This window comes from Capricornis sumatraensis, chromosome 10 (assembly GCF_032405125.1).
Source record: "Capricornis sumatraensis isolate serow.1 chromosome 10, serow.2, whole genome shotgun sequence".
Classification (NCBI taxonomy): Eukaryota; Metazoa; Chordata; class Mammalia; order Artiodactyla; family Bovidae; genus Capricornis; species Capricornis sumatraensis.
Genome location: NC_091078.1, coordinates 31,582,610 through 31,608,939, shown reverse-complemented (window position 1 = coordinate 31,608,939; position 26,330 = coordinate 31,582,610). Strand labels below are relative to the sequence as shown.

General features: G+C 55.8%; 1 protein-coding gene across 2 annotated transcripts; it reads left to right on the top strand.

The window, feature by feature from the left end:
* The first annotated feature begins 1,040 nt into the window (after window positions 1–1,040).
* Window positions 1,041–24,800, top strand: RET (ret proto-oncogene). 2 transcript variants are annotated; one of them, XM_068982240.1, is made up of 17 exons: window positions 1,041–1,160; window positions 2,412–2,607; window positions 3,908–4,107; window positions 6,239–6,497; window positions 7,218–7,343; window positions 8,849–8,959; window positions 9,761–9,883; window positions 10,833–11,089; window positions 13,514–13,661; window positions 15,076–15,183; window positions 16,357–16,571; window positions 16,654–16,776; window positions 19,041–19,111; window positions 20,403–20,540; window positions 21,594–21,693; window positions 23,164–23,311; window positions 24,643–24,800. In XM_068982240.1, the coding sequence occupies exons 1-17, from the start codon at window positions 1,056–1,058 to the stop codon at window positions 24,798–24,800; spliced, it is 2,586 nt and encodes an 861-aa protein (XP_068838341.1). In that variant the 5' UTR covers window positions 1,041–1,055. The 2 variants fall into 2 exon arrangements, with proteins under 2 accessions (XP_068838341.1, XP_068838342.1); XM_068982241.1 differs by lacking the exon at window positions 24,643–24,800 and having other exon boundaries at window positions 9,761–9,881; window positions 10,966–11,089; window positions 23,164–23,343.
* The last annotated feature ends 1,530 nt before the right edge of the window (window positions 24,801–26,330 follow it).

The following is a 26,330-nucleotide window of genomic DNA, read 5'->3' as shown; positions in this document are numbered from 1 at the left end:
AGAGTGTGTTGTTATTACTGGTCCTCCCCTCACCAGGTTGCAGTGAGTCATAGAACTTGCAGCAGTGTCGGGAGACGAACACAGCATCTCATCTTCTGGGGCTTTCCTGGTGGCTCAGCTGATAGAGAATCCTCCTGCAGTGCAGGAGACGTGGGTTCGATCCCTGGGTTGGAAAGACCCCCCTCCCTGCCCTGGAGAAGGGAACGGCTACCCACTCCAGTATTCTGGCCTGGAGAATTCCATGGACTGTATGTATAGTCCATGGGGTCTCAAAGAGTCAGACACAACTGAGCAACTTTCACTTCACTTCATCTTCTGGCGAGGAAACTGAAACGGAAAGAGACAGAGCTGTCAGCCTCAGGGCACACAGCCTGCAGGTGTATAGGGCAGGGATCTAAACCAGGCAGTCAGAAACATGTGTGTTCGCGTGAAATCACACCAAACGTCACCCATGTTGGTTTTCAAGTGGTGGAATTGTGGCTTTTTTCTCACATTGTCTAAAATGAGCATGTCTTGCTTCCATAGTTAAGAAAATTGCTAACCGTTTTTCGAAAACCAGCAAACACTAGGAGCTGGATCTCTGGGCCTGCAGCCTGACTGGTGCCAGCTCTCGCCACAGAGGAGGCAGGCAAGGTGTGTGAAGGGGTGTGCCCCTCCTAGGTGATCAGGCTGAGGACCTGAGGCAGACCTCCTGGTCCCGGCTCTTCCCTATCAGCACCAGTGCAGGCTGCAGGCACAGTGACGCTCAGAGCATAGTCTTCACTGCAAACTGCTTGGTGTGGAGCTGAAGAGGGGCCGCGGCCCAAGCCTAGCATGCACCCCAGCTCTGTCTCCTCTCCTGTGGGCCCCTGAGGAAGGCAGCTCGCCCTCCCCGCAGCTCGGGGTCATCCCGGGGTTGCTGGTCTGCTTGGTGCTCAGGTGAGAGTCTGCCTTTCCGCTGCGATCCGGACAGCCTGGAGGTGAGCACGCGCTGGGCCCTGGACCGCGAGCAGCGGGAGAAGTATGAGCTGGTGGCCGCGTGCTCGGTTCGCGTGGGCGCCCGCGAGGAGGAGGTGATGGCGCCCTTCCCCGTGACCGTGTACGACGAGGACGACTCTGCGCCCACCTTCCTCGGGGGCGTCGACAGCGCCAGCGCCGTGGTGGAGTTCAAGCGGAAGGAGGTGCCTATGCGTTTGTCTGGTGCTCGTCTGGTGTCTGTCGCCTCTTTGTTGGGCATCTGGGTCCCTCCATGCGTCATCTGTCCTTGGTGTGTTCAGCTGTCCACCTAGCCATCCAGTCATGTGGCTGACCACTCTAGCTATTCGTCTTTCATTGTCCATCGGTCTGTCTGGGGGGGTTTGTTGGTTTCCAGGACGGCTGAGGAGAGAGGACCAGCCCCACTGGTACCGAGCTGACCCCTGCCCTGGGAGGCGGGCGAGGGGAGGGGCTGGGGTACCGGTGGGGTTGGGGGTAGGGGTGCCCAGCCTCCGACTCAACGGCAGGGCTCACACCAGAGGGGTGCAACTGTGCTGCTGCACAGGCGGGGCGCGCTGCCCCAAGGAGACGAGAGGACATCTGCCAGGAGGGCGTTCCCTTCTTCGGGCTGTCAGCCCCTCAAGGGAGGGCCAGTGAGTTCAGGGAAGGTACCCCGGAGTGGAGGAAGGCGGGCCCTTGGATCTGACAGGGATGTCCCTGCGCCGCCCCGCGCGCATCGGGGCCCCGCCTTCCTCTGGCCCGCGCAGGCGGAGCGTGACTGCCACCTGCTGGGCCCTGGGCTATCCTGCAGCCCACAGGCTGGCGGGAGCAAGGGGAGGGTCGGGGTCGGATATGCGGTGGTTGCCTGCTTCTCTGGGCGCCCCGGAGCAAGTTTGGTGGATGGATGGGCAGGAGGAAAGCACATGGCGTAGGGAAATGTCTCATGAGCCTGGCAGGCCAGCTCCATGGTCAGTAGTGAGAGCAGAGATGACCTGTGACTTTACTCAGAGTCCTCCTCATGACCCCATCCAGCCTGGGGTACAGAAGAAGCTTTAGGAGAGCATTCTGGTGGACACTGTGCTTAGGTCCCAGCTCTGTCGTCTGTCACTCCATGATGCTGAGCTAACTCCTCCACTGTGCGAGGCCCAGCTTCCTCGAAGGAGAGCCAGGCTGCCCGCTCTGCACTGTGGGGACCTGAATGAGGTCTTCCACAGACTACCAGGGCGTCTGCTCTAACCCATAATCACGGGAAGTCTGGAGATGCCATCGCACCTGTTGCAGAGGTGAGGTGCAGTGGCCCAGGAAGGGTGACAAGCATGCTGGCTTGCGGCTTGAACCCTGGTCAGTCTGACCCTGGAGCCAGCTCTGACTGCACACACCTGATCCACCTGTGGGGCACGTGCCCTGCTATGCACTCTGGCTTTTGGGGCCCTGACTGGCCCCCATATGCTTTGCAGGGCACAGTGGTAGCCACGTTACGTGTCTTCGATGCAGACGTGGTGCCAGCCTCCGGGGAGCTCCTGAGACGGTACACGAACACGCTGCTGTCTGGGGACGCCAAGGCCCTCCGGACCTTCCGAGTGGAGCACACGCCCAATGAGACCCTGGCCCAGGCCAACGGCAGCTTTGTGCGGGCAACCGTGCATGACTACAGTAAGAGGGGACCAGAGAGGCCTGACGGGGCCCCCTTGGGAACTGGTGGCCTGCTCTCCGTGGGCAGGGCAGCACCCTGCACATGTAAACACCTATCCTGGCCCTCTCAGCCCAGGTGGCCACCCCTTCCAACCTTCTTCCCAGCCTTTGTCCCAGCCTTTGGGCTCACCTTGGCCACCTTGGTGGGTGTTTACAGGCTGTCCTTTCTCCCTCAACTGTCCCAAGGCCGAGGCCGACCCTGCCAGGACCCCACCACACTACCCTGTGCTGACCACGCCAGGGCTCACTGTAACACCTGTCTCCCTCTGGCCCCTGGCACCAGCTGTGCCACCTCCTAGGTGCTCAAGTGCTCAGGGATCCTTGACACCCAACCAGCAACTCTCCGCTAACAGGAGCTGATGTCCAGTAGCAGCTCTGTGCCCTCAAATTGAAGGGTTCTGGGATGACTGTCCCGTCTGGCTTCTGAAACATGCCTGCCCTCAGGGCTAAGCACCATGTGCCCCCAGGGCTCATCTGCAGGACGCCAAACCTCCCCGCCTCCCTCACCTGCCCTTCTGCCTGTGTTTTGTAGGATCACCTTTCAAATATGCCCCTTGGGCTTGGATCCTTGTTTGGGGACCTGCTTCTGGGGAACCCAGGATCACTGGTGCCTTTACCCCTTTCTGCCTGGCCTGATCCTATTTCCCATCTTCTGCTTCCTCACCAAGCCTCTGATGACCTCTGTTCTGTGTGAGGGGAAATGTCTTCCTTGCCCCTGCACACTCACTCCATACTCCATGTGCTCGCAGAGATCCTCGCCTCCTTTGTGCTCTACTAAATGCGGATCTTAGCCTTGGCACATGGTGACTGCTCAGGAGTGTGGAAGCTCCTGGGTGCTTGAGGCTGTGGAATCTGAGGGTCCACAGGAGGCTGGTGCTGTTGCAAGAAGTTCTCAGGGGCCAGGACAGTCTTCCTGGGACCTTGATGGTGGTGATGGTGGTGGTGGTGTGTGCTTGCCCCCGACATGCATCTTTCTTATACACGTGCACACACACACACACACACCTTGCTGAGGTTACCTCCTAGCTGAGGAGGGTCTTCTGGGTTCAGCTCAGCGCAGTGACTCATGTTTAAAGTAGTTCAACCTTAGTGCCTCCTGCCAGGTCTGTTGTCTGCGTACCGTGTGGGTAGAAGTACTTGCTGTCACACGTAGGCCCATGTGTCCAGGGAATGCTTTGTAGGGGAGATGTGCAGCAGCGTGGGGCAGTGGTCTCCACCCTGGGCAGGGCCCCTGCCCATCGTCACATGCCTCCACCCGCAGGGCTGGTTCTCAACCGGAGCCTCCCCATCTCGGAGAGCTGGGCTGTGCAGCTGGCCGTGCTGGTCAACGACTCAGACTTCCAGGGCCCGGGGGAGGGTGTCGTCCTCCTCCACTTCAACGTGTCCGTGCTGCCAGTCAGCCTGCGCCTGCCCAGCGCCTACTCCTTCTCGGTGAGCAGGCGGGCCCACCGCTTCGCCCAGGTGAGCCCCTGGCCTCTTGCCAACCTGGGGAGGGGAATGGAGGAGCAGCGACCCCCAGGATGGGGGGTCACATGGGGGACATGTGTGGGCACCCCCTCCCTGAGCACACAGAGTTGCTCCCTGGGGAGCAACAGGCACAGAGCCCGGGAGGCTCAGGCCGTGGGAGAATGGAGCAGTCGTGAGAGGGGCCGGTGGGCTTTGTGGGCCCCTCTTTGGCCTCTCCCTTCTCAGCATTTTTACATTTTTTGCTAATGAAAGAGCAGTGCCAGGTAAATCTATGCCAACTTGGAAAGACTTTCCGGGTGAATGAAGTGGGAAAAGTACTTTGCAGAAGTATTGGTCTCAGGTGGCTCAAAACCAAGTCTTCATTGCCGGAAATTTCCAAGTGTGCAAACACAGGCATTAGTGGAGACCTCTGCAGGGAAAGACAGGGAGTGCTTCTACTTTCTACTTTCCTGCAAGTCTGTTTGCTAGAGCTTATTTTGCGTTTGTCATCAGAAAATAGTGGTTAGTAGTAGGAAAAAAAAAAAGGAAAAGTAGTAAGAATTCATCAAAAGGATATAAGAGATAGACAGGAGAGATCTCTTTTCCTCATATCAGCCAGTGTCTAACGTTTTGGTGCAGTTCTTTCTAGAATGTTTCTCTGAAGCACTTTTTAAAGTTTGCTTGCGGTTACGCCAAGCATATGACTTAACATACTGCATTCTTCTAATGGCATAGCTGTGGCCATGTCCCATTTAGGGTCATCTTCTAAATAGGACAGCAGCTTTGCCAGTTTCTGTGATTGGTTCCCGTGCCCTCTCCGCTCCTGGCAGCCACTCAGGACCTAGCACAAGAAGAGCCCCACCCTTGGACACAGCCAGACTCCCCACTTGCCACCCCTGCCAGGCCTTTCCTGGAGGTAGAGGGCAAGGGTGGTGAGAGGTGATGAAGCAGAGGAGCCTGAGGGGTGTCCAGGCGGGCTGAGGCGGGCACAGGCATTGCCAGGGGTATGTCAGCAGAGCCAGGCAGTGGGGAGGGTGATGAGGGCTGAGTGGGAGTGGCGTCTGGGAGGGAGGGCCCTGCCAACCTCTGCGATGCCCCCCAGCCCTGCCCACTAAGTCTTTCCCTGGGCCTAGACTCAGGAGGGTGCAGGGACCTGAGTCCCATCCCGGCCTTACACACACTGCAGTCTCTCACCAGCCCCCCGCTTAGTATTAAAAGTCCAGTATGATTATAATTGAAGGTGGTGACCTCCGGCAATCTTGAGGATCATGGGAGAAAGTGGAAGTGAACCTGCTGTGCACAAGGAAGTGCTCAGAGCCCAGGAGGTGGTTTTGTTGTGGTATCAGGAGTGGGCTTGGTGGAGCCTGGCTCTGCCCTGGGCCAGAGCAAGGCTGAGCAAGGGCCTGGCCTGTAGCTGCAGGCAAGGGCCGCTGTGCCTGCTGCCATTCCCCCAGCCCTTGGCCTTGACTAGTCAGAGCTTCTGATCTCAAGCCCCAGCAGCCCTAACTCCAACTTGGGTGGTGAGGGAGGGAAAAGGAGAGTTCCAGGCCCCAGTGACCACTGCGGCCATGAGGCATGCCTAGAGAAGTATCCCTTCTCTCCCCGGGGTTCTGGCCCTAATCTTAGGAGGCTCCAGGTCCAGGGTGGGACAGTAACCCTGCTGTGTGAACTGTGGCCCAGGTGCTGTGCTCTGGCTGACCAGGCAGGAGACCTAGACAGGACACTAAGGATGGACCCTAGTGGTCCCCAGAGCACGACGGGCCTGCGCAGAGGAGAGGGAGGTGTGGGAGGCATCCAGGCTGCCTTTGTGCCTGAATGAGGGAGCAAGTGAGGAGTGAGCCGGGCAAGCCAGCAAGCGCCTCCCTGGAGGGCCAGTCCCTAAACCAAAGCCCGGAACCCTGTGTTCTTTCCACCTCCGGCTCCCAGGAACTGGGGTGAAGGGTGGTGTCATGGCCTGGGCAGGGCCAGGCCAGCCAGGCAGATGGGTCTACAGACTCCAGGGGCATGGAGGATGGGGAGATTGGGGGCCGCAGTCTCTGGGCTGAGTGGGAAACTGTCCTGGGACTCAAGCTGGCACAGAGTCCCTCCAGCCACTGTCCCAGATGGTCCAGCCACCCAGCTAAGGGTTCCCTGATCCCATGCCTAGATCGGGAAAGTCTGCGTGGAAAACTGCCAGGAGTTGAGCGGCGTCCAAGTGCAGTACAGGCTGCAGCCCTCCAGCGCCAACTGCAGCGCCCTGGGGATGGTCACCTCGGCTGAGGACACCTCGGGGACCCTGTTTGTGAATGACACGGAGGCCCTGCAGCGGCCTGAGTGTGCCCAGCTCCAGTACACGGTGGTGGCCGCCGAGAAACCAACCCGCCAGCAAGCCCAGGCCCCGCTGCTCGTTAGCGTGGAAGGGATGTGTGAGTGCCCGGGCTGCAGGAAGGGTCAGGGTGGACGGGGTGTGGCAGAGCCTCGGGCTGCTCCTATAGAAGGGTGCGGTCCTGTACCCCGTCGCTGACTGGTGGGCTTCCTTGAGCCTCCTCCTCTGTAAGATGAGAAAACAGCACACACCTGCACTGGAAGGATGACGGGGGGCGGGGTGTGACACAGTTCAGTGCAGAGTGACAGCGTTGTGGGTGGCCCCTGCTGCCCATCGCCCTGTCAGCAGGCCCTACCTGCGCACTTGTTTTAGGGCTGCCAGGTACAATATAGGACTCAGGCTGAGTGTGAATTTCAGGTAAACAACGAGCAGTTTTCGTGGTGTAAGTACATCTCATGTAGCCTTTGCAGCGTGTTAGAAGACAAACTCCCCTATGTCTCTGTGGTATTAGGGCCGTGTTTACACAAAGCAGGTATTCACTGTTCTCTGAAGTTCAAGTTTAACTGGGTGTCCTGTGTGTCCCTGGCTGAGTCTGGCCACTTCCCATCCCCACTCCATACTCAGCCCCCTAGCTGCCCCCACTGAGTGACTGTCATGCCACCCCGTCCCCCAGCAGCCCTTTCACCACCCCACGCCCGCAGAGCTTAGTGACTGCCTCCCCTCTGGGCTCAACTCATGGGGACAGCTCAGCCAGTGCTGCCTGCACCCGTGGGTGCCCGTGGCAGGCTGGCCCCCTGGGACTGCTTTCTGCCACCCCTAGACGTGCCTGAGGAGCCTGGCTGCCCCCTGTCCTGCGCAGTCAGCAAGAGGCGGCCCGAATGTGAGGAATGCGGTGGCCTGGGCTCTCTGACGGGCAGGTGCGAGTGGAGGCAGGGAGACGGCAAAGGTAGGCCCCGGGCAGAGCCGGGCGGTGGGGAGTGTGATGCGGGCTGAGTGGGAGTGGGGTCTGTGCGGGCGGGCCCTGCCCGCCTCTGCGCCACCTCCCACCCCTGCCCATCGAGTCTCCCCCTGTGCTTGGTCCCTGCCGTGGCTCCTGATGCCAGGAGACGGTGGTCACGGGCGCAGGGAGCAGGGAACTTTCCAACTGTTGATCACAGATGGGGTCACAGGCGCCTGAGGCTAACCTTGCTCTAGACTTGAGAAGGTTGGGACCAAAGTTAAGATGTGTGTGTTTTCTTTTTACTTTATCCTAAAATTCTGAATTTCTGTATTGGTGCCCAAACCAGATGGTAATTAACATGTATATATCCACTTCTCTACCCGTAAACACATAAATACACATGCAGTTGTGAATGTGAAAGTAAGAGTGTTAGTCCCTCACTCGGGTCTGACTCTTTGTGACTCCGTGGACTACAGTCCGCCAGGCTCCTCTGTCCATGGAATTTTCTGACAAGAATGCTAGAGTGGTAGCCAGTTCCTTCTCCAGGGATCGTCCCAAGCCAGAGATTGAACCCAGGTCTCCAGCATTGCAGGCAGACTCTTTACTATCTGAGCCACTGTATTCACCCAGTGCCTTCTTTTTTTGAACTTTTTATGTTATATTGGAGCATAGTTGATGACCAATGCCATGTTAGTTTCCAGTGTACAGCACAGTGATTCAGTTATACAGATACATGTATGTATTCTTTTTCAAATTTTTCTCCATTGAGGTTTTTTTAGAATATTGAGCAGAGTTCCATGTGCTATACAGTAGGTTCTTGTTGGTTATTTTAAATATAGTGTGTGTACATGTATATCCCAAACTCCCTGACTATCCCTTCTTCCCACTCTTCCCCCCATTCACCCAATGCTTTTAGACACATAGTTCACAGACCCTTTTCGAAGATCTCTTGGTAATATTACTGTGCATCCAAGAAGTGGAGGAATTAAGGTAGGCTACATTGTTGACATGTCATTTATAGTTGGCTTTACTCCATGAAAACACAAACCTTAAAGTAATTCAAAATATCCAAAATGGTCTTCAGAGAGGCTCTATCCATGAAGTCCCAGCCCAGGGGACGTGGACCCAAATAGGAGGGACCTGGGCAGGCTTGGGTGTGGACAGTGGCTGGCTGCCAGCTGGGCCCTCCAGTCTGAGGGTCCCACCCACAGTGCGGCCTGGAGAGGGTCCCAGCCTCTTCTGGCCTCTCTGATGTGAGCCTGGCACAGCTCAGGGACTGCCTGGGTCCTCTGGCCCTCGCCATCCTGGCTGCCCTGCACCTCAGGGATGCCCCGCTGGTGGGGCTCTGTGTGTGGTTCTTCTCTGCTCAGTCTCAGTTTGCTCTTCCTTGCAGGGGATGGGGTGGGGTACAGGGTTGACCTGGAAGGCCTTGGGGTGCGACCCTCCTGGCTCTGCAGTCCGAACAGGGCAGCTGCTCCCTTGTGGTCATATCTGCCCGCTCTGTGTTGTAGGGATCACCAGGAACTTCTCCACCTGCTCCCCCAGCATCAGGACCTGCCCCGATGGCCACTGTGACGCCGTGGAGAGCAGAGACCCCAACATCTGCCCCCAGGACTGCCTCCGTAAGCAGCCTGATGAGCCTGCACGGTGAACCTGAGCAAGCAGGAGCCTGGATGGGAGGGGGGGTGGGCAGTAACCACTCTCACCTGGACTTCAGCCAGACCAGCCGAGTTCCTGGGTTTTGAGTGCCGAGCCCTTTCCTAACGTTTTGTTTGAATAAAGGTGCTCCTCCCCCAAAACTAGAGCTTGCTGGCTTGACCCACACTCTCCAGTGTTGCCCTGGCCAACTCATGGGGCACTACTCCCTGTCCCTGTTTTGCTGACTCCCAGCTGCCCCTTCTACCCCTTTTCTGCTTCTGAAAAGTAACCAAGTGTGGACCTTGGCCAGGGCCCAGGGCAGCCTAGGGGTTCCTCCTCTTGCCCGATGCGGCCAGGGAGCTGGTTTGGGGGCCCATCATGCTGCGACTGGGGCTTCCCAGATGGTGCTAGTGGTAAGGAAACCCACCTGCCAACGCAGGAGATGCGTGGGTTTGATCCCTGGATTTGGAAGATCCCCTGAAGAAGGGCCTGGTGACCCACTCGGTATTTCTGCCTGGAGAATCTCATGGGCAGAGGAGCTTGGTGGGCTACAGTCCATAGTGTTGCAAAGAGTTGACATGACTGAAGTGACTTAGCACACACGCATGCATGCTGAGGCTCCTGCCCAGGTGACCCAGACTTCTGAGCTCACTGTGCTCCCTGGGCCTGAGAGTGCTGACATCAGGTGGGGAGGGGCCTCTCATGATCCTGTCTGGTGGTCCTGGCTGGCCAGGCCCCCCTGGAGGCTGAGAGTGGGCTGCTGAGTGGGTGGTGTCTGTCCTCAGGGGGCGGCAGCATCATCGGTGGGCACGAGCCTGGGGAACGCCGGGGGATTAAAGCTGGCTTCGGTGTTTGCAACTGCTTCCCTGAGGAGAAGAAGTGCTTCTGCGAGCCGGAGGACAGCCAGGGTGCGTTGCGGTGCTGGGGTGGGGGGGGGGTCACAGCTGGCTGGGATCCCGATGCCTCCCTGAGCCTCCAGGGAGCGAGGGAGACGACTGCAGGAAGAAGAGATACCTGGAACTTCTCCTTCCCTGGAGTCTCGGTTCCCCCATGTGTGCCAACAAGGAGCTGGCTCAGGGCTACTAAGACTGCCTTGTGGCCCGAAGTTCCTTTTTTTTTTTTTTTTTTTTGCAAGGCTTGTGGGATCTTAGTTCCCCAACCAAGGATTGAATCTTGGCCATGGCAGTGAAAGCTCCCTGTCCTAACTGCTGGACCACCAAAGCATTCCCTGGCCTCAAGTTCTATAATAAAGATTGGACTGAAAAATTAGTTCTTCCACCAAATAACTCAGCATCTACTCAGACTGTCCCTGTGTAGAGCCTTTCCTGGGCCTGTGGCATTGGCAAGCTGGGTTCCCCCTCCCAGCACCCTCCAGGTGCCTCTTCTAGAACAGGGGGGCCCCACTGAACACATGGGGAGCTTTTCTGGCATTTGAGTGGTCATTGGGACGGCCCAGATCCTGGGCTACTTGTCTTTCCTCTCCACTATATATTGAACATAAATAACAGAAGATATTAGGAGCGCAGGAGAAGAGCTTCTCCTCCCACCCCGAGGGCCCCTGGGCCTCTGGCTTCAGTGCAGCGTTCTACGGGGGTGGGGGGGTGCAGGGGTGCACAACTTCTGGTGTGTGACCTCAGGCAGGCTGCTTATAAATGCTCATTCCTTCCAGAAAAGGGCAATAACAGTCTCCTGTAGCAAAAACATACAGAACAGTACCTGCCACGGGTCCGGAGGGTTGGCAGGCAGCTCACAGTCGGTCACAGCAGCCACTTCCTGGCTGTCACAGGTGTGGCTCTGTGGGGTGCTGGGGGTCCCCCTCCTGGGGTGTCTTCTCTCACGGCCCCCGCCTACCCGCAGACTCCCTGTGTGATGAGCTCTGCCGCACAGTGATCACGGCGGCCGTGCTCTTCTCCTTCATCGTATCTGTGCTCCTGTCCACCTTCTGCATCCACCGCTACCACAAGAACGCCCACAAGCCGCCCATTGCCTCGGCCGAGATGACCTTCCGCCGACCCGCCCAAGCCTTCCCGGTCAGCTACTCCTCGTCTGGCGCCCGCCGGCCCTCTCTGGACTCCATGGAGAACCAGGTCTCGGTGGACACCTTCAAGATCCCGGTGAGGTTCTCCGTGTGGCAGCAGGGCCAGAGAGGCAGCCGTTCCAGGGAGCTTGTGGGTAGCCTCTGGTCTAGGGCAGCTGGGGAAGGGATGGGGGGACAGAGGGTGCAGGGCCCCTGGGCTAGTGCACCCTTGCCCACTGGGAGGACCCTGTGAGCTTCCAGCCGTCCTCTACCTCCACTGAGCTGCCCTTCGGGGAGGGCAGAAGGCAGGGGCGGGGCAGAGAGCGTGAAGCAGGGTGGAGAAGGATAGGCGCTGATTTAAATGAGCGAGATCTGGGCCGTTAGGTTCCAAGAAGAAGGCAGGCCATGCTGTACCCGCCTGAGATCTCTCCTGCGGAGGCCCCAAGTGCTGGAGGACGAAGTTTGGGGGAAGGCCCTGAGGAGGAGTGTGAGTTTTATTATCAGAGGGTAGGACCCCCCCTAGGGCTGGGGCCGATGTTCTGCCTTCATTTCCACAGGTTGCTCTGTTGGGGAGTCTGTTGGGTAGGAGCCCGTGATGAAACACTGTCCCCATCTAGGCGAGACAAGACTGGCAGGTGGGGGGCTTGGCCATGGGTGGCAGCAGCCGATAGGGGAGTCTGTCTGTGGCTTGGAGAGTGGGGGTGCTGAGAGGCCTCTCAGGCATCTGTGGGGGAGCCCAGCCCCAGGACTCTGTGACCGGCCTGCCAAGGCGGGAAGAGTCAGCTGGAGCCGCCTCCTCCAGGGCATGGTCTGGGCCTGTGGTCAGTGCGGGAGCCTCAGATACCACCTCCTGCCCGACCAGGCCGCTCCTCTGCCTGTCTGCCCTCCAGTGTGCTTGCTCAGGAGACTGAAATGCTACGGGGACTGGGGGCTGCTGAGTGCAGAGTGATTGGAACTGGCAAAGTCAGGAGGGAGGCCCCTGTGGCCACCACATCTGGGAATGGCCCTCGTGGCCCAGGGATGAGCCATTTGATTCCTTATATACCCTGGTGGTTTGTGCTGAGATGCACAGTGAGAGCGGTTCTTCTCTGGGGGGGCCACGGTCCATTTTCGGCCTCCAGCCCAGAGTGCAGAGAAGCCAGAGCTGGGCATGAGGCCCAGGGGCCACACTGACCAGCTCTGAGGTCTTAGACACATTATTCGACCCTTTGGCCTTAGTTGTGTTTTACATAAAGTGGGGGGGACACTTTGGGTTTTTAGCACTTTTAAAGAGAAACAAATCAGTGATATCCCCTCTTAGCCCAGTCTCTGTGTGCAGTCAGTCGTTATCCAGTGCAGTGTGGACACCAGGGCGGTGGCAACTGTGTTGTCACCTTTGAGCCTGACTATGGGTTCTTGGTGGAGGAGGAAATGGGAACCCACTCCAGTGCCTGGAGAATCTCATGGACAGAGGAGCCTTGTGGGCTGTAGTGAGTCAGACACGACTGACTCTTTCGCAACTTAAAGAACAAGCAGAATGGGTTCTTGGGGAAACTGAGACACCAGGACGCCTGGGGAGCTGGCTGGAAGGCGCCCTGACTGTGGTGCTGAGAGGAGGCTGCCTCTGCTCCCAGACGTAAGAACACAGGGCTCTGGTCCCTGCAGGGCAGTAGGTCCCCAGTGGTGGTGTGTCTGTGGGTTAGGCGAGCCTGGCAGGCACATCATAAGCAGCCCCTGGAGCCACACCCAGCCGCAGTGAGACTTGGGGACCTGGGCACCCGGTGTTGATGGGAGGGCAGGTTCCAGACAGGCTTCAGCATCCCCAGAGTTCAGGTCTTCGAGCCAGCCTCGGGGTCTGGGAAGGCCCCACCCCAAGGGGTCTTCAGTGGGCATGGCGTGTTGGGAAGGCTGGTGTGTGCAAGTTCTAGGCAGTGGCTGGGCTGTGGGGGAGCAGATGCTTTCACATGTTGGCAGGGAAGGGTGGGTGGGGGTTCCTGAGGGGCACAGTGGTAACTTTCTAGAGGCTGCCACACCAGGAAGGTGTCCTTGACACCCCCACCTGTAGCTGGGAGTCCAGGGCTGGTAGGCAACTGGGGCCACAGGTGCTGCTTGAGTTCTCTTGGAAGTACTGGAGCCTGGGCTGCTGCAGTGCCTGGTGTCCAAAGCAGAGGCGGCGCCATGAGGCTTGGGCCTGACTCCCAGGGAAGGGGCTGTGCTCCCCTGTGAGCACCTGTGGGTGCTGAGTAAACTCTGAGTCCCTCACTGGAGATACCAGGCCCTGGGCCTGGGGTGGCCCAGGGCATCTACAGTAGGTGGAGGCCAGTGAGGGTATGAGCATACGGAGTCCAGCCGGTCTGTGGCAACAGCTGCCTTCCTGTGGGGGGGGACGCATCTTGTCATCACCTCAGGGCTTGACTGTGGGGTCTTGCTCTTGGACATGGTGACTGTCACCTGTCTGCACACTGGAGCTTGTCCGCCTGGTCTTGGCTTCTCCTTTCCTCTTAACTTCATCATCTCTCTTCTTCCTTCACACCCAATGTAGGAGGATCCCAAGTGGGAATTCCCACGGAAGAACTTGGTGCTTGGAAAAACTCTGGGAGAAGGCGAATTTGGAAAAGTGGTCAAGGCCACAGCCTTCCGGCTGAAAGGCAAAGCGGGGTACACGACTGTGGCTGTGAAGATGCTGAAAGGTACCTGACTGGGTAGTACAGAGGGGGCTCTGCCACTCATACCTGCGGGGGCCCCAGCGGGTGGATGAAGCCCTGGTGACAGCCAGGACTCTGGCAGTCAGCCTGCTGCTCCCGAAGAACCAATCCCCCACCCCTGCTCTTGAGCGGCTGCAGTCTAGGGACCCCCACCATGGATGATGTGGGCTGGTGTGGTCCCTGGAGAAGCGGGGTAAGACAGTCCTCCCTTGAAAGCTTCCAGAGCCATACTGCTTCTGTATCCATGGTGGGTAAAGATCGGAGTTTAAATTAAAAGCCCTTTAGTTCAAAACTGACAGCTCTCCCCACCCCAGTCTGCCCCATTCATTCCTTTCGCCAAGCGTCCACTGAAGTCCTGGTGAAGAGACCACCCGTAAGGACTGGCCCCTGCCCCCAGGGCCCTGCCTTGCCCAGTCCCCCCTGACCCTTAGCGGGCCAGTGCTGCCCCAGTCTTGCCACAAGCTGGGTATCCTCACTGCTGCTTCTCAGCAGGGACTGGGGAGACGGTCCTCTGCCATGGCCCAGCTCTGGCTCAGCTGGACCAACTGAGGGCCCAGTGGCCATGTGGTGGGCACATTTTGGGCTAATGCACACTGATCTTCAGCAGTCAGGGAGCCACGCAGTGCTGGGTACTTCTGTGTACTTACCCAAGCCCTCAGACTGGGGTCACTCCTTGCCTATGAAACCCCAGGCCCTAAGAGGGCACAGTGAGACTGGCCCTGGGTCACCCATGTGTGGTCCAAAGGGTTCCAATACCCCATCTCCCAGCTGTCTTATTTCCAGACAAGTCTACAGCCAGAGGCAGTGGCACAGCTGGGCAGTGGGATGTGGGCCATGACCCAGGAGGATGGTTTGGCCAGGAGACCTCCACCCCCAAGCTCCTGAGTACAACTCTCTCTGCCCTTGGGACTCACGTGCTCAGTGTGGCGAGAGGACTTCTGTGAAGTCTCACTGCCTTCACCTTTCTCCAGGGCCTCACACACCCGCATTGCCAAGTGCTTGCTCAGCAGGTGTCTGGGGACACCAGGGGGTCCCTTTACCTCCCCAGAAGGGTTAATGGAGGGTTATCTTTGTGCACCTCTGTCTTTGAGAGATGGTGATTGCAGGGAAATAATGCCATTTGCGTGCACAGCCCAGCCCAGAAGGCTTTCCATGGAAAGATCTGCTCACATGAAAGTGCGCTCCTCCAGTTCTTACTCCCTGGAGGCACTTGAGGCCCCTGTTGACCCTCCATGGGCTGAGAGTAGCCCCAAGCAGTGAAGTCCTGGCAGGCCTCAGTCTGAACCTGGGTGGGATGTCTGGGAAGGAGACAAGTCTGTGTAGACCCCTCGTGCGTGTCTGTGACCCAGCAAGGTGGTAGCAGGGGCTTTGCGACCTGCTTTGTTTCTGTGCGTTTCAGAGAATGCCTCCCCAAGCGAGCTGCGGGACCTGCTATCAGAGTTCAACCTCCTGAAGCAGGTCAACCACCCGCAAGTCATCAAGCTGTACGGGGCCTGCAGCCAGGACGGTAAGAGCGGCCGGGGACTAGCAGCTGCCCAGGCACAGGCCAGGGGCTCCGGGCTGCTCCATTCTGCATTCTCCCCCTTCCCCATCCTTTTCTTTGGCCTGTCCTCTCTCTTCTCGGAAGCATGGCTCTGACTCTGGCCCTTGCCTGGAACTTGGGTGTCAGTGGACCGTGAGGGGTGCCACAGGAGTGTTCCTGGGCTTTCCAGAGCTGCCATGAGGTCTCTGGCGACATCCTGGTTGTCAGCACCCTGCCCCAGGCCGAGCCCCTAAGACAGGGAAGTCCAGAGATGAGCAGTGTTTCCTGGGCACCTACTTAGATATGCCATAACCTCCAGGTGATCTCAGCCCCACCCTAGCCTGGGGTGGCAAAGGCAGCGGCAGCATCACCATTGTTCACATAAGAGCATCTTGCTCTATTGGTCTTCCAAAACTGCTTTGCCACCCTGGGGGCCTCCCACTTTGTGTGTGTGGGGGTGTGAGGGAGATGGGAGGCCAACAGGGAGAGAGCAGCAGGGACACCAGTCAGCACCAGTAGCGCTCAGGGCCGGGCCTCTGGCAGGACTGTGGCCCGAGAGCAGGCAGGGCAGGGAGAGGGTGGCCATGGGCAGTCCAGAACCTCTGCCTCCATCAGCTGTGCCCAGGCAATACTGTGGCAAGACCAGGGGTACAGAAAGGCCTGACACCTGAGCAACAGCGGTTATCTCCCAGGGCAGCTCCAAATGCAGTGACTGCTTGCCCTGGGCACCCAGGAAAGAGGTTGTGGTCAACCGTCCAGGCAGCTGGCTTTGGAATCCGAAGCCCCTGCAAGATGGAGGAGCTTCCCAAGTGGCACTAGTAATAAAGAACTTGCCTGCCAGTGCAGGAGGCATTAAAGACTTGGGTTCAATCCCTGGGTCGGGAAGATCCCTCGGGAGGGACATGGCAACCCGCTCCACTATTCTTGCCTGCAAAATCCCATGGACGAGGAACCTGGCGGGCTATAGTCTGTAGGTCACACAGAGTCAGACACAGCTGAAGCAACATAGCACTGCAAGGTGGAGAGCAGAGAGATGTGAGAGTGAGCCAGGGCTTGAGTCCTCAGGCTGCCGGGAGCGATTGCGCCATGCTGGCCCAACTCCCGCCTGCCCAGGGCCACCTAGGCAGCCAGTCCACGTACCTACCACTCTGCCCCCAGGGCCACTGCTCCTCATCGTGGAGTATGCCAAGTACGGCTCCCTGCGGGGCTTCCTCCGAGAGAGCCGCAAGGCGGGGCCTGGCTACGTGGGCAGCGGGGGCAGCCGCAACTCCAGTTACCTGGACAACCCGGAGGAGCGGGCCCTGACCATGGGCGACCTCATCTCCTTTGCCTGGCAGATCTCACGAGGGATGCAGTACCTGGCTGAGATGAAGGTGCGTGCCACCCCAGCCCCGCACCCCCTCTGCCGGCCATGGGCCCGGGTTTCAGGGGTCCCTGCTGTTGTCTTCCCTGTAGCTCGTCCATCGAGACTTGGCAGCCAGAAACGTCCTGGTAGCTGAAGGCCGCAGGATGAAGATCTCAGATTTTGGTCTGTCCCGAGATGTTTATGAAGAGGACTCCTATGTGAAGAGGAGCAAGGTACCAGGTCCTGGGGTGTGTTGGCCTGAGGGCAGAGGGCAGTAGTCAGGGTGCCCACAGAGTGGGGACAGGTTTTGATCTGAAGAAGATAAAGCAGGTTTTTAGAGTGTAAACTTCCAGTCCTCATCCCTGAACTCGTCCCTAGTCCTGGGTCCCCAGAGACCCAGAGCAGGACTCAGTCCTGAGCCTGTTCCTTCTCTTCCTCACAGCCACACGTGCTGTTTCAGAGCTCCCTGCTGGGGAGCGGGGTTCCTGCAGCTTCTCGCTTTTCATCACTCACTTCTTTTTATTTTTTTTTATTTTTATTTATTTTTTTAATTTTAAAATCTTTAATTCTTACATGTGTTCCCAAACATGAACCCCCCTCCCACCTCCCTTCCCATAACATCTCTGTGGGTCATCCCCATGCACCAGCCCCAAGCATGCTGTATCCTGCGTCAGACATAGACATCACTATCACTTCTAAAGGTCACCTACCGCTGCAGAAATAAGTCTTCTTGTCTGCAGTTGTTCCTCTCACTGCTGCAGAGTGAAGGTCACTGTTTTATTCTCTGTATCCTTCACTTGGGGAAAAAAAATGAATTAAACCCAAGCTTGCTAGTCATTCTTCACAGAAGGCATGAACCACTTTACAACAGGGTATGCTTCTGGTCCAAGGGCCTAGGAAGTGCTGACTAAGTGAGTTTGGAAGGCGATCAGAAGGGTCCTGGAGACAAAGTCCGGAGTCGCAGGGTAGAGATTTGGGAAGCTTTTTCCAAGTCACTGAAACAGCTGGTTTGGGGCCCTTCTTGGGAAACCTGGTTCCCTGGTGTGGTCCCCTTCCCTGTGACATTGGTCTTGACCCTCTTGGTGCTGTTATCCTGTCAGCCCCTCTCCAGTAGCCCCTCTGTGACAGACTAGACAGGGCAGATCACAGGCCCCCTCAAAACACACAGCTAAGCTGGCATTCAGAACAGATATTGCTCAAAAAGAAAAACAGAAAACCACGACACAGTTCAGCTTTGCTCTGAGGGACAAGAGAAGCCCAGGTGCTCCCGGGGCTGTGAGGATGATGTTTGATTTCTTGTAGGGTTTCCATTGTGACAGCACGTCTTAGAAGTGCTGAAGGGGAAGTGGAGAGGGGTGCCCCGTACCCCGTGGAGGGGGGTGGATGGAACTTCTTGTTGATGCACTGGTCCTCGGGAAGGCCCTGTGTCACCCAGCAAGGAAGCACAAGGTGCCCAAGCTCGGCCCCTGAGAGCACAGCCTGCGGGAGGCATTGTTAGAAACACACACCCTCGAAGCACGTAGGGTATGAATCCTAAATAGTACTTTTTTGAAAAAGGAATTATAATAAATGCATTAAAATCCAAAGCAAATGCCTTTTTTTTAAATTGATTTGTGCCTTGAGGCTGACCTATTTGTTGTTGTTTAATTGATCAGTCACCTCCAACTCTTTGCAACCCATGGACTGTAACCCCGCAGGATCCTCTGTCCATGGAATTCTCCAGGCAAGAATACTAGAGTGGGTTGCCATTTCCTCCCCCAGAGGATTTTCCTGACCCACGGATCAAACCCGCATCTCCTGCACTGCAGGTGGATTCTTTACCACTGAGCCACCGGGAAAGCCACCTGATCTATTTGTACCAAAAAGCTCTTTCTTAAGTTGCACTAGAAAGGATTTGTTAGGTTGAACCCCAGCCTCTCCATGGTGGAGGGCAGTCTTCCAGAGGATGCTAAAAGGGCCCTGGGATAAAACAAGCAGGAAAAACCAGACTCAAGACACTCAAACGGATTTCTTCCCTCAGAGCTTCTCAGAAGGGCCTTTAGTGTGTTCGTTTGTGTCAGAAATTCCCAAGATGGAAACACTGGATGTCGGTTTCCCAAACTCCTTCACCCTCAGATATCAGGGGAGATCTTGATGGAAGTGCTTCCAGCCTACGCACTGGGCAGCACTCGGGGTGTCCCTGATCTCCCCAGAAGTGGCCACAGTGGGGCCTGGCTTGCACTCAGCATCAATTCCTTGGGAAGTGGTGCGTGACCAGCACACCTTGTATAGCTGTGGGCAGGCCGACTGACTCCCTCTGGTGTCTCAGCCAAGCCTAGGAAGGTGGGGCTGGGACTCCAGCCCCTGTGAGGCTGTGCTGCTGGTCTGGACCCAGGAACACACTACAGTCATCACTCAGCATCCCCTCAGAGCTGAAAGAGCCTGAGACATGCCCCCCTAACACCAGATCCCCAGATCTCAGAGCAACGTTAATGCCTTTCTCTCACTCCCTCCTTAGGGTCGGATCCCAGTCAAGTGGATGGCCATCGAGTCCCTCTTTGATCATATCTACACCACCCAGAGTGATGTGTGAGTCTGGATGTCCTTTTCTGGGGTGGAGGTTACACGTATGCACCTGTCTGGGCAGCTCCCCTGGGGAACAGAGCTGCCCTGAGTGCCTGTCAGATCATTCCAACCATCCAGAGTGACCTCCCCAAAGGGGGGGCTGCAGGTGGGGGAGCTTTGTGTACTCACACAGCAGATGGCAAGGGCCCAGGTGGTAGTTTTGAGTGCCACTGCATGAGGGCGTGAGCCATGGCTGCAGACCCCCTCGCCTCCCCCGCCTCCCCTGCCCTCTCTTTGGACATCTCAGTGACACACAGTCCCAGCCAAACAGTTCCCTCTCTGTGGGCCTGAGTATGAGCTGGCTTCAAGTAGGTCCCCGGGGACTGGTCCCCACCCAGAGACAGGTTTAGGGTGGGGTGACCTTGAGTGGGTTTCCGGTCTCCTAAACTGCTCCAAGACCAAAACTCAGTCTTCCAAGTCCAACTACATTCTCGATTGTTTTCAAAACCACAACAGACTTGTTTCCAACTGTTCTGCTGTAAACAGCCTTGCATATTTTGAATAAGGTAGGCTGTGAAAAGGCAATTCTTAAACAGTTTTAACAACTGTGTTCTGATTACCAAGTTGACTGTAAAACAACTGGAAATGCAGAGGAAAGCAGAATGAAGAGACCAAAAGTCACTGGGACCCCACCATCCCTAAATAGCTAGGGCCAGCTCTCACAGGCCTTGCCTAGAGTTGTCCGTGGCATGCAGGTGTATATTCTTAATTACTATAAGTGGGCTTGTGTGATCCTGCTGTTTTGTGATATGATTTTGTCCCCACTTCACAGTAAATTTTCCCTCACAGTTAGGTATTTTCCCGTTGCAGTGTTTTTTCCTTTTAACATCTTATGAAAATTTCTAAGTACACAGAAAAAGTGAAGGGGTTTTGCAGAGCGCGCCCGGTGTCCCGTGGCCTTGGTTCCACCTGCTTTTCACTGCGCTCATTTGCATTCCCTGTGCCGTCTCTGATGCTACAGAGCTTCACCTCAGGGGTCAGCCCCCTGCCCCTTCTGGGTGTGGGGACTGAGCTTTGGCAGCAGCTTGTCAGGGGGTCAGGGTGGGGCGGGCAGACACCTGGTCCCACCTCCATTCCACTTCCATCTGTCTGGTCAGCCTGGGCTGTCTGGTCAGCCCAGGCTGAAACCGTGGGCACTTGGACCGATCTCTGTACAAGGAACTCGGGTCCCGTTGCTGCTCAGGGGAACGATATCTGGGGTGCTGAGGGTGCCACAGACCCAGTGAAGCCACTCATTGGCCCTCTGGTTCCGCAGGTGGTCCTTTGGTGTCCTCCTGTGGGAGATTGTGACCCTGGGCGGCAACCCCTACCCTGGGATTCCTCCAGAGCGGCTCTTCAACCTTCTGAAGACAGGCTACCGGATGGAGAGGCCGGACAACTGCAGCGAGGAGATGTGAGCATGCTTTCTCTGGTCCAGCCTCCTGAGACACTGACGCTCCGGGGTTTGGCAGGGTGGGGTCATGTGCACTCATCCTTTTCCACTGCTGGGCAGCCCTGGGTGCCAGCCCCAGGCGAACTGGGCAGCTGGAAGCGACAGGCTGAGACAAAGGCACAGATGACAGAGAACCACTCTTGGACATGATGGCAGATGCTGGGGACCCAGATTCCACTGGGGGCTGGGTGGGCTTCCTGGGGGGACTTACAAGTCTGAGGGGGAGCAGGACCCCAGGAGAGGTGGTGGAAGGATGAAGGGGTGCTTCAGACTGAGGGAGCAGCCTCAGTCCAAGGCTGAAGACCTATCCCAGGGTGCTTGGGGAGGGGCAGGTAATTCAGAATGGCTCCAGGGGTGCATATAGGGGAGCACCCAAGTGGAGACACCAAGGCAGGCCAAGAGCAGGCAGGTGGCACCTGGACTTCAGCTCGAGGACACCAGAATCTTCTCATCAAATGGTGGTTCCATCAGATGATCCTTGGAGGACAGGTTGAGCGCATATGAGAGTGGGTCGTCCATGGGCAAAAACACTGGTCCATTCATTCTACAAGGTCTGTCATGCACCTGCCACGAGCCTGGCTCGGGGCTGTGGGAGTGTAAGGGTGAGTAGGCGCTGCTTCCCTGGGCACCCTGGACTGGCAGGCACAGGCCCAGCACTCCCCCACAGGGTGGCCCCTGCAGTCCTGCCAGAGCCCCAGGGGAAGAGGGAGGTGCAAGACAGAGTGCTTGGCAGGTGTTTGTGTTCATACCCAGTTCATCTTTCGTAAGAGTTTGAAGGACTCATTTCTGCGTTAGCTGCCATAGCGAGCATGGCTGGACCACAGCGCCAGATACTGAGCCTCTGCTGACCCATCATACCCTGGCCCAGCTCAAAGGAGGATGTCAGTGACACAGGAACAGCCTTGGGGTTTGGGAACAGAGCCTCTGGCGCCCAGGGTGCACTGTACTGGGTGTGGTGGTTGTGACTGGGCAGTCCTTGCTGGATTGCCATCACCCACCTGTTTGTCCCACCAGGTACAGTCTGATGCTGCAGTGCTGGAAGCAGGAACCAGACAAGAGGCCAGTGTTTGCCGACATCAGCAAAGACCTGGATAAGATGATGGTTAAGAGCAGAGTGAGTACCCAGAGCCAATCCCTGGTGCCACCTCCCTCACCCCGGTTCGTGGAATTCCCAGTGCAAAGGCAGAGTGCGGCTGTGCAGAGTGAGATGGTCCTGTCGTCTCCAGGTGCGGGGGTGGGGGTGGGGCGGGCATGAGCCTTTATCCTTAATCCAGGCCTCTTGGACCTCCAGGATTTTTACCTTGACACTTAGGAAGAGCCCTCCACAGACGGGGGTGGGAAGAAGATACTCCAAAGCCGAACAAAATTATTTCCAATAATGGAGCTTGAAAAAGTAGAGTTGGAATGAATGTGCCCTAAATTCAGATTCTATGAAGGGTCTGGCTAGAGGTGGACAGTGAAGGGAGCAGTGGAAACTGTGACAAATAGAAGCCCACCAGCTGCCTCTGAAGGACCTCTCACCATAGAAACATGTAACCTGTAGGGATATGAGTGCCAGCATGCCAGGGCTTTTGAATTTTCAGGGATGTTTATGTTTCCCAGTTTTTATAGCAATTTCCGAAAGCTCAGTGTGGGCCAACCAATGTATCTGTGTGCCTCCAGTTTACAACTCTATGTGATGGAGGAAGTCAACACAGTTTTTACTAATATTGATTGGGCAATGGGCTGCCTCCCGTATTCTGCCTTACATGCTGGGAATGCAAGTAAAGAAAATAGACACAGACCTTGCTTGCCCTCTGGTGGTTTCATCCTTATATTAACACAGTTACTAAAAGTTGTCATTTCTCCAGACATGGAAAGCAAGATACATGGACTGGGCCCCTTGAAATAAAACCCAAACTTAGTGTATCGTTTGGGCAAATCCTATGATTCACCCTAAACAGAGGTAATAGCTGATGCCTACAGACAGCTTTCCTAGAACAGTGCTGAGAACCAGCCAGAAACACACTGAAAGCATTCTTGACACCTTTATCCAGAGCAGTGGGAAGTAGCTGGTCCTCACAAATCATCCTGCTTGGGAGCTGAACCCTCTAGCAGCATCTTATGCAAAACCCACACCGATGACTCAGATTTCTTGGTCCTGACTTGATGTTGGAGATAGCAGGAGTGCCTGGAGGGAAGCCGGAAAGTGTGGAGCAGATGGGGAATGTGTCTTGACCTTCCCACATGAGTCACGGGGCTGCAATCCCAGAGCCTCAGGTTTTATAAACAGGCCTGTTCTCCTGTGCTGGGGCTGGTGCCCCCAGCGCTGCAGAGAGAGGATCAGGACAATGAATGAACACCTTTCTGCCTCCAAGGTGATTCTCTGCAATGAGAACCACAGAGCAGGGCTGGACAAGGCAGAGGCTGAGGGAACTCAGCGCTGGCAACCCTGGCCAGGGGCTCAGATCTCGTGAGAGGTTGATAGGTGCAAGATGGGACTCGGCTGGGGCTTCTGCTCTCAGGCAGGGCGTGGGTGAGGGATGGGGTGGGCGTGTCCAGCAGTGGCCCACTCCAGGGGTGACCAGCTCTCTCTCCCTTCCAGGACTACTTGGACCTGGCCGCGTCCACCCCATCCGACTCCCTGCTGTATGACGACGGCCTGTCGGAGGAGGAGACGCCCCTGGTGGACTGTAATAACGCTCCCCTCCCTCGCACCCTCCCCTCCACGTGGATTGAAAACAAACTCTATGGTAGAATTTCACATGCATTTACTAGATTCTAGCCACGTTGTTCCTGCTCTCTGCACTGTCCTTACTCTCTGTAATGCTTTTTAAGAGTATTTCTGGTTTGAATGAAACCAAAGTCTGCTCTGAACCTTTTTGTTTGTAAATGTCTGACTTTGCATCCGTTTACATTCAGGCATTTTTTTTTTTTAACAACTATGTTTTTTTCAAAGGATGTGAAAATATGTGTGATGACCACATTGCCCAGCAGCTTATGATGATAGAGGAGAGGGTGGGGCAGAACTCTCAGGGGCTATTGAGAAATGATGACTCAGTCATTTCCGGGGTGGGGATTTAGTCATGGTACTTCTAATTTAACTACTGGGGTACATGTTCCTAACCTGGGGAGGCATTTAATCTAGCAAGGCGGAACCAGCACTACCCTGCCTGCACTGAGAACACAGCCAGCATCCCCCCAGGCTCTGTCTGGGTGAGTGGGGGTGGGGGGGCTTGGAGGCCACCCCGTGCTGGGGACCACCATTGGCGGGGGTGGGGGGGACACACACAGACTACTGTTTTCACATCCTTTGTATCACACACTGTCATGACAGTTGTCACTTATGAAGTCAGTGCTAAAAGCTGGAGCAAAATGCTTTTTGAAAGAACGTAGTCTGTGGTGCTGTGGTCTTGCAATGGACAGTAAATACGGTTCTTGCCAAAACTCCTTCTTCTGTCTTCAATACTTGAAATTTTTTTCCTGTTTCCTAACTTCATCATGGAGTGTTTTGAAATCTTGGAGTCTCAAGCTTTTTTCAGCTGAGGTTGTTCCTTTTGCATGCCTCCTGGGTCATTGATTCCTTGCTGGCTAGTGTTCCTTGCCATTTGTCCCGTCGACGCTGTGGGACTGGGCTGCGTGCACCCTTGATTTGGAAGATCCTCTCCTCTGTAGTAGGCTGGGATGGAAGACAAGTAGGCTCCTTTACGTTAGAGCACTTTTATAGAAGCTTCCTGCTGCAGTAAGCCAGGCAGTACCGCAAGGTTCTGATGCTTTATGCTGTCTTACAGAAAGAGTTAAACAGGTCACCAGAGATTGATCAGATTTGAGAGTCTGAAGCTTATAAAAGTCAAAATTGGTAGTTTCTGGTAAGCTACAGTTATCAAGAGGACATGTGATATTCCCCCCTTCCCCCAAACATTACCCATGTTTTGGAAACCTGGAGCATGAAACCCTGCAGGCAGTTGGCCCAGAAACCAGAAGTTTGGTTTGAACCTCAAAGGGAGTTTTGCCAAGGCCTTACTGTCTGCACATGAAGTTTGGGTTCTTCAGCGCAGAACAAATGATCTGTTTTCATTTTTAGGCATGTCAGACCCGAACTGGCCTGAAGAGAGTCCTGTACCACTCACGAGAGCCGCTGGCACCAACATTGGGTGTCCGAGATATGCAAATGATAGTGTATATGCTAACTGGATGGTTTCACCCTCAGCGGCACAATTAATGGACGCATTTGATAGTTAACATTTCTTTGTGAAAAGTAATGGACTCGCGAGGGGAAGAAACATGCTGAGAACAGAAGGCCTGCCGGCCCCTACTTGCACATTTCACACTGGCTGGCGGTCTTGCCACCCAGCAGATGTAGCGCGCTGGACGGTGTGCATCCGTGGGCACCATGCACTCTGCGCTCACACGTATGGGCCCCTCACTCAGTACCTGAACTGTTTGATTTTTTTCTGGTTGCCTCCAAACAAGGCCACATGATTTAAACATGAAGCACACACACCAAAAAAGGCAGCAGGGGAAAAAAAAACCTGGCCCAGACGACCTGTCCTTGTTCAGAACAAGAGCCTGGCCAGGCCGCATAGGGATGTCAGAGCCCGACCAGGGCTGGAGGGGAAGAGGGGACTTTCTGGACAGGCCTCGCCGCAACCTTCAATATCCTGTTGTTGTTTTTTTTTTAAATCATGTAACCTTTTCTTAGGAAGACATTTGATTCTTATTATGATTAAAATGATCCTTAGGTTTAGCACAACGGAGAGGCGTGATGCCACATTTAGTATGTAGGTAGGTGGTGTGAGGGGAGGGGGCTTTTAGGACACATTTGTCCACCTGGCTGAGAGATCACACCCCTGTGATGGAAAGTGTATGGAGGAGGGGGCCTTGGAGTGGAGTGGACTCATCTCCAAGGATTCTGACCACAGAGACTTGGCTGCCGCGAACTCCCCAGCCTCCCCAACCACAGCCTTCAGTACCCACCCATCCAGTGCCCCAAAGCGGCAGAGGCTCATCTCACACGTTCATGGTTGGGACTTGTGCTCAGTCTCAGCTAGTTCGGTTAGAAGTAGGGTCGACAAGTGACCAAGGACTGTGACACCTCTGATGACAATTCTGATGGGGAAACGACAGGGTTTTGGCTCTTATAGAGCTTGTGTGAAAAGGTATATGTGTCCACTCTTCCTGTGTTTGTAACGTAATGCTGCTATGGCAAGACATTTTTGTTCTTAGGTTCTGACCATGACTCACAAGCTTCTTGTCATTCTTCACTGCTTGTTTGTGGTCACAGACACTCAGCACTCCTCCCATTCTGCGGGGGTGGCTTTCGGGAAGTCCTGGGGGCTCTTCTTTCTGTCCCAATGCTGTCACTTTGCAGGAGAGGGTCAGTTACCAAAACACTGCCTGGTCTTTAAACTTAAAGCACTGTGAAAGAACTTAACGATGTCTCATGAAAATGCTGGATTTTACAGCCATTTCACCAAAGTGGTAAAATTATGGCATTTTTGTGGCCAAGAAGGCTTGGATGAGTTATGTGGAGGAGCCGTGTGTGTGTGTGTGTGTGTGTGTGTGTGTGTGCACCCCCAGGGAGAGCACTGGAAAAACACTTAACTGCAGATGCGACATGGCTTTAGTTTGGGCCATTGTTCAGACACACTGTGATAAGTTCTTTTACAGATACCTAGTCATGGTAGTAAACTTGTGGGTTTCAGATGTGCTTAATGATAGTCTTGTTAAATGCAGAAATGGGGATAAACTTTCTCAAGTTATTAAAAATGC

Excerpts from the sequence above, each read along its gene's own strand:
- RET (XM_068982240.1), top strand. The coding sequence starts at position 1,056 with ATGGCGCCCTTCCCCGTGACCGTGTACGACGAGGACGACTCTGCGCCC. Across the intron at positions 1,161-2,411 it reads TGGAGTTCAAGCGGAAGGAG|GGCACAGTGGTAGCCACGTT; the intron begins GTGCCTATGCGT and ends TATGCTTTGCAG. Across the intron at positions 13,662-15,075 it reads GGCTGTGAAGATGCTGAAAG|AGAATGCCTCCCCAAGCGAG; the intron begins GTACCTGACTGG and ends TGTGCGTTTCAG.